The sequence below is a fragment of the Hakea prostrata genome, unplaced genomic scaffold (genome assembly GCF_041222555.1).
Source record: "Hakea prostrata isolate BN-2017 unplaced genomic scaffold, UWA_Hpros_2 contig_63, whole genome shotgun sequence".
Taxonomy (NCBI): domain Eukaryota; kingdom Viridiplantae; phylum Streptophyta; class Magnoliopsida; order Proteales; family Proteaceae; genus Hakea; species Hakea prostrata.
The window spans coordinates 1-7,301 of record NW_028291182.1 but is presented as its reverse complement, the minus strand read 5'-3'; the positions used below and the strand labels follow the sequence as shown (position 1 = coordinate 7,301).

The following is a 7,301-nucleotide window of genomic DNA, read 5'->3' as shown; positions in this document are numbered from 1 at the left end:
TACATAATACACTCATCCCAAATACATGAAAAAGAACAGCAAAGCCCCTGGACAATTGACACATATCAACAGTTTGTATTTTAAAAGTAATATTAATTAATGGTGATTTAGGTTTAAACTAACAAGGGTAGCTTCGGATTTAGAAAACATTTTATGAATAAAATTTGAATTTACCGAAAAAAGTTACAACAAGGAAGGTGTTTAATACAGCTGTAAGGTAAATGATACTTACCCAATGAAAAAACGATTCGTCCAACTTGAAGCGTTGCTTCTCTGTAAGGTAAACCATACTTTTTTTTTTTTTTTTTTTGGTAATTAAACTTCTATTGAGAAAGACGGGAACAACACACTGGGCTTAACTCCGTCAAGTCAAGGAACCAGGGATTGGAAAGTGGCCAAAACGTCCTCCCCGAAACAGACGTGACCTTCCTAGCCAGGCGGTCAGCCGCACTGTTACCTAACCTGGGAACATAAGAAAACTTACAATCCACAATGGACAAACCCAACTGGATAATGTCCGATACAACCTCTCTTGCTACTACGGCTGTTGGCATACCTCCATTAATGGAATTTATGAGTTCCAAGCTATCAGACTCAGCAATAATGTAGTCAATTCCTTCACCAATGGCCAATATAAGACCTTCTCTCATTGCTAAGGCCTCCCCAACAGAAACATCACCAAACCGGACTGGGTCAGAAACTGCAAGGCGAACCTCTCCCGTATGGGTTCTAATGATAAATCCAATGCCTGAACCATTAGAGTTAAGACTCGCATCTGAATTTAGCTTGAAGTAAGGTTCCATTGGTGTCCTCCATTTGGGTCTCTGATCCACTTTCCGCTTCTGGACCACTTCACTTGGGCTTGAGGTGAGGATGAGTTGTTTGGCCTGAAGGAAAGTCTCCCATTCCTTCACCGCTCTACATGCCGTCACATCAGGCTGCATTGATGACCCATCAAACATAAACCTGTTTCGATCCTTCCAAATATTCCAGCACAAGTATGATGCCAAGCCCGCTAACTCCTTGGAGCTCTTTTTCTCCTTACTAAGAAATTTCCAGCTTTCAATAAAACGATGGAGCTTTGGTTCATTTGGGGGATGGTAACCAAGCGGGGAGGCGTGCCACGCTGCTCTAGCAAAATCACATTCAAACAAAATGTGATCAATAGATTCAAGGGCTCCACCACAACGCTGGCAACTGGGGTCAATGTTGATCTGTCTACGAACCAAATTTTCAGCAGATGAGACACCGCCCGCACATGCTCTCCACATAAAACTTCTCACCTTTGGTTCTGAGTCACAACTCCAGATGTTTCTCCAAGTTTCTTTGCATACCTCGTCTGTCCTGCTCACAAGAGTGGTATCCATCCGATTCTTGAGCATATGGTATGCTGATTTAGAAGTAAACACCCCATTTCTTGTTTCTCCCCAAATCTGACTATCTTCTTTAGGAAACACACTTAATGGTATACTTAAGATAGCATCCACATCTTCTTGATGAAACATTGACCTGATCAAGTCCTCCTTCCAACATCTTGTGCTAGCATCTATTAAATCAGCCACCCAAGTATATGCATCCGATTGATATTCCAAATGCTTTATCCGCTTCTCAGAGTGCGATGGTATCCATTTATCTCTCCAAATATGAATTTTATCTCCTTTCCCGACCACCCATACCAAACCTTCCATCAGATATTTCCTTCCTTCCAATATCCCTTTCCATGCCCAAGAAGCATTGGCATTCTTCTTTGCTTCCAGAAAGGAGCTATTTGGGAAATAAAGACTCTTAAAGAATTCAGCCCAAAAAGAGGTGGGGTTACTCCACAGTCTCCAAGCAAGCTTGGTTAGAAGAGCTTTATTCTCAGTATAGTTGGGTCTCGAAACCGAAGCCACCTTTTTCCTTAGATTTGCAGAGTTTATCCCAAGCTATCCAACACATTTTGTTCTTCTCTCCTTCCCCATTCCAAAAGAAGTGTGTGACTGCTTGTTTAATCTTCTCATGGTGAGAGCTTGGTAGTTTGAAATGTGAAGCTGCATATGAATTTAAGGAGAGGGCCACAGACTTTATCAATACTTCTTTCCCAGCATGTGATAGTAGCTTACCCTTCCACCCTTGGATTGCCTTGCATGTTTTCTCCCTTAGTTCTTTAAAAAGATCCGCCTTTGAAGTCCCGAACTGAACTGGCAAACCAAGATATTTCTTCGGTCCATCGCCATACTTTATCTTTAGTATCCGGGAGAACCATCTTTTTATTTTTGAAGGCGTATTTGGACTAAATGTAAGGCAAGATTTCTCCAAGTTGATACTTTGCCCACTTGCTTTACAGTAGAAGTCCAAACAAGCTTTGAGGTTGTGGATCTCCTTCACTTTCATTTCAGAAAAGATTAGGCTATCATCTGCAAATAGAAGATGAGAGAGAGGTTTTGACCTGTTTCTAACATTCATTCCTTTCACTATCCCAGCTTGTTCAGCTTCGAGAAGTATAGCTGAAAGTGCTTGAGAACAGAGGACAAAAATTGCTGGAGATAACGGGTCTCCTTGTCTGATGCCTCTAGATGGGATAATTCTTTCCTGGGGAGATCCATTAATCAATACCTGATAAGAAACTGACGTAACAAGACCCATAGTCAACCTGATCCATTTCTCACAAAAACCCAAGGCTTGCATTAATTTTTGAATGAATGGCCACTCCATTCTATCATATGCTTTTCGCATGTCCAACTTTATTGCCATAAACCTCTTCCTCCCTTTTTTTTTGTGCTTGATGTAGTGGAATGCCTCATGAGCTATTAGAACGTTGTCTGAAATTAGGCGATTGGGGATGAAGGTTGATTGAGGATAAGAAATGATAGAGTCCAGGTACACCTTAAGCCTCGATGCCATTACTTTGCTAATAACCTTTATGACAACATTACAAAGTGAGATTGGCCTAAAGTGGTCCACTTGTTCAGGTTGGTCCACTTTAGGGATTAAACAAACAAAAGTAACATTTGCAACAGTAGGTAAACTAGCAGTACTAAAATATTCAGCAACAAAATGGCAAAGGTCAGATTTCACCAGTTTCCATAGCCTCTGAAAGAACCCTGGAGGTAGACCATCTGGACCGGGACTCTTTAGTGGAGCCATCCCCCATAAAGCTTCCTTGATCTCGGCCTCATCGGGACTCTTACATAAGTGGTCATTCATCACTTCATCAACACGACTCGTAATTGCTGCCATGACCAAATTCAAAGCTTCCTCGTCCACCTGTTCAGATTTGAAAATATCACCATATCTTCTTTGCACTTCCTCCCTAATTTCCTTTGAAGACTGTAACCACTCCCCAGACTCCAATTTGAGCTTAACAATCTTATTAGATTTACGTCTCTGAATAGTAGAAGAGTGAAAGAAACGTGTATTCCTATCCCCTTCCTTTGCCCAGTGAAGATTAGATTTTTGAAGCCATTTAATTTCTTCTTTCTGAAATTCTGCTCTTAGTAAATCCTGAATTTCTTCTTCTCGGGCTCGCACTTTAGGAGTTGGAAATGCATCTTGAAGATACTCAAGTTCCTTCAAATATGTTTAAATCTTTTGCTCCACTTGACCAAAAACTTTCTTATTCCATTCCATAAATTTTTTCTTGCAACTGAGAGTTTTCTGCATTAGTTTATCACCTCTTGAACCCATTGTGGAGGTATTCCATGCATCAGCTGCAACCTTCTTGCAATCTTCATTAAGAAACCACATCATTTCAAACCTAAAAGGCTTAGTTCCTTCCGGTTTGGCCCCCTCAGTATCTATTGATATTGGAAGATGATCTGAGCCTACTACAGAATGTACCTTCACCACCATATCAGGAAATTTGCGATTCCAAGGATCATTAATCACAGCTCTATCAAGCCTACTTTTGATGCAAGCTCCCCCTTTGCGACGATTAGTCCAGGTGTAAAGAGGGCCATGTGATCTGCAGTCAATGAATCCACATTGGTCCATCATCCTACCAAAACCCGATGACTCATCTCTCGCTGTGTTTTCTACCCCTTGCTTCTCCCTCCACGTAAGTATAGAATTAAAGTCACCCATGCAAGCCCACTCTTTCCTTCTATGTGTTCCAATTTCAGTAAGCATCTCCCACACCTTCCCTCTATGATTTCGAATAGGATCCCCATAAACAAAAGTTAAGTAGAATTCCTCTCCTGATTTTTCTGAAATAATTGTGTCAATAATCCTCATATTTGCAAATAAGACCCGGAGTTTGATATTATCTGACCAGAACAAACACATTCCTCCCGCCTTACCAATGGATGCTACTTCATATTGGTTAGACAAATTCAGCTTCCTCCTTAAACGTGAAATTCTCTTGCCCTTACAATGTGTCTCCATAAGAAATACAATGTCTGGTTTAGTAGACTGGGTGAGGTGTTTCAAACTTTGAACTGTCAGGGGTCTCCCCAACCCCCTGGCAGTTCCAACTAAGGGCTTTCATGACTCCCCTTGGGGCTGATTCTCCCCAGCCACCAAGGGGTATTCCAATAAAAAATTATCTTGCTCGGTAATCAGATCATGTTCCATGCTGGTGAGTTCCTCATCTCTTTCAATTCTCACCCTCTTCACTCTGTTATTTTTACCTTCATCAAAAGTGGGTTGAGCTTTGTTTTCCTTTCTGTTGCCAAGAGAGGTCTCAGGTGGGATAGGTGGGTTTCCATAGATGGTTTGTGGTGGTTCAGGTTGTATTAACGGGGCTGTAATGGGCTTTTGGGTAGGAGGTATAGTCATTGGATGGGTTGGGCTTGGGGGTTGAGGGTGGTTAGTATGGGCTTGCATGAAATGGGTATTTTGGTTAGGGTTGTAGATTTCATGGGTTATTTGATTTGTACCACTAATAGATAAAGGTAGAGAGGTACCTATATTGGTGACAGTTGGTTGATTTTGGTCACTGAGATGAAAAGTTGTTTGTTGGGGTAGAGTGTTAGTGGAAAGAGAAAAATTGGTCAAGATTGGGATAAGAGAAAGGATAGCATTGGTGTTCTCGGGATGTTGGTTTACATGGGACCGTAAAGTCGAGATTAAAGTAGGGGCGGTTGGACCGTTGACTTTGGGTGGTCAGCTCTAGGTTCTATGTGGGTACGAGAATGGGGTTGGGAAGGAAGGTTTTGGTTGATTGGGTTTCCAAGGTTTTGATCCGACTCAAGGGTTAAGGGATGAAGATTTAAAGGAGTTTGGACAAGAGTTCCGAGAGGTCCGACTTCTCACTTGTAAAGCTGTTTGCCTCAGAGAGTCCCCCACTGAGGTTGTACCATACTGCTGTAGAGCGGCTCGAGATCTGACTTGTTGTCTGACACCATCTCCTTCCTTTGGTTCTTGGCTCTGCTGGTTCTCCGGTGTGACTCCGTCGGCGAACATGAGTGGAGCATTGGTCCGGATTCTCATCCGAGGGACCTGTCGCTTTGATCGGGGGGTCAAGGATAGCTTTAGGAGCTGATGGACATCTTCTTGGGCAACAGCCTCCATGAGCTTGAGTATGGGAAAGTTGGTCTTCAAAGAGTGCGTCACACTTCAAGTCTTCATGACCTATAATACCACAATAAGCGCAGAATAGTGGTAGCCTTTCACACTTGACCTGAGCTCTTAGATGAGTGCCTTTTCTTCTCCCGAATGATTATCTCATGGCTTAGAGGAAGTCCGATATCGATTCTAACTCGCATCCGATATACTCCTCCCTTTTTCCATTTACCTCACCCTTTATTATCATAACTTTACTCGGTTCTCCTAGCCTCTTTGCCAGTTGAACACCCAACTCTAGTTTCAGAAGCTCTTTTGGAAGTTCATGGAGTTGCGACCACATTTCCGTGTGATTTAAGTCCCTTTCTCCTTCAGCATTCCATCTCTCTAGAACGAGCAGGTTACCTGCTACAGACCAGGGGCATCCAGCCAAGACGTTTTCCACATCAAGTTTATGCTCAAAATGGAAAGTGTAATGAGAATCTTCAGCTTCATTTATCTCAACCTATTTGTTAAGATTCCAGATTTTAACAAGTCCTTCAGTGATAGCTTGACGACGATACGGTCTGCCTTTTTTAGAACTCTCCCAGCTAGCACAAGATCTTGTGCTTCATCCAACGATTCTTCCGTAGCTTCATCTAGAATAAACGGATCATTCGTAGGGTGTGTGGGTGGTTCCAGGTTGTCCAGACCCGACGATTCTCCTTCCATGATCTTTGGGATGGTGAGGAAACCAATTTCGTAACACAAATGGTAACTGAACTACAAACGGCACGCTATCGGCGGATGTAATCACGCCATCGGCGGACTACAAACGAGAGCTACTTCAGTGATAGCTTGACGACGAGACGGTCCTCACGACTATAAGCCTCATGTGTTGGGTATAAAAAGAAAGAAAGAATGCTAAAGAATAGGTAAACGATACTTACGGACCAATGAAAAAAAGATTTGCCCAACTTGAAGTGTTGCTTCTCTTTCTTTCCATTCTTCTTTCTTCTTTCTTTCTTTTTTTTTTTTTGGGTCGAGTTTTTGTAAAACCTAAAGAGGCATTTCTGGTGGACAGCGCACGAGGAATTAAAGCGCACGAGGAATTAAACTTGATCCGGTCGACAGCGCACGAGGAATTAAAGCGCACGAGGACCGACGTTTCCACAACCGACAATTTATTAAACTTCGGCCCGATATCCACTATTAATAGAAGGTCGTCTTCCTCATCTCCTTATTCTCTTCCCGAGCTTCTTCTTCAATTCCAAGTGTCGAAGAGAAGCACAATGCATTTCTGTAATGATTATCGGTAGCCTCGAGCTTAATCGTATTGAGTTGATATTACATTGAGTTGCTTACACTGTTCTGCTTCATCTTTCCCCTGAGTTTAGTTTTCATTTCTGGGTGTCAAGCCGTGCTTCCAAAGAAGAAATAACCAGAATATATTGGCCTCATGGCTTGCTTTTCTCCGTTTCTCTTGTTATGCTTTCTTCTTCTTGTCACAGTACCAAATTTGGTTCTCTCTCTCAACCTCAACCAGGAAGGTTTGTACCTGCTGCAGGTGAAACAGAGCTTTGACGACCCTGACGGAGCGTTCTCCAACTGGAATGTTGATGGACAGGAGACTCCATGTAAATGGAAGGGCATCGACTGCGACTCTTTCACTGGCTCCGTCACCTCCGTCAACCTCTCCAACTCCAACATCGCCGGACCCTTTCCTACCATTCTCTGTCGCCTTCATAATCTTTCTTCTCTCTCCCTCTTCAACAATAGCATCAACTCTTCCCTTCCCCGATGGAATCTTTGCGTGTCGGAATCTCCAACATCTCAACCTC

General features: G+C 42.7%; 1 protein-coding gene across 1 annotated transcript; it reads right to left on the bottom strand.

Annotated features, from left to right (window-relative positions):
• Positions 1-323: 323 nt before the first annotated feature.
• LOC148999029 (uncharacterized) lies at positions 324-4,212 on the bottom strand. The gene is made up of 4 exons (XM_089141519.1): positions 3,820-4,212; positions 3,654-3,707; positions 2,063-3,549; positions 324-1,764 (listed from the first exon to the last, which is right to left on the bottom strand). Exons 1-4 carry the CDS (start codon positions 4,210-4,212, stop codon positions 324-326), a joined length of 3,375 nt encoding a protein of 1,124 aa, XP_088997645.1.
• Between the last annotated feature and the right edge of the window lie 3,089 nt (positions 4,213-7,301).

What these genes read in the sequence shown, in the direction of transcription:
- LOC148999029 (XM_089141519.1), bottom strand. Translation starts at nt 4,212, where the DNA reads ATGAGGATTATTGACACAATTATTTCAGAAAAATCAGGAGAGGAATTC. An exon ending in CTCCACAATGGGTTCAAGAG is followed by an intron (nt 3,550 to 3,653) that starts GTGATAAACTAA and finishes ACATATTTGAAG; the next exon opens with GAACTTGAGTATCTTCAAGA. An exon ending in GGGAAAGAAGTATTGATAAA is followed by an intron (nt 1,765 to 2,062) that starts GTCTGTGGCCCT and finishes TTTCCCAAATAG; the next exon opens with CTCCTTTCTGGAAGCAAAGA.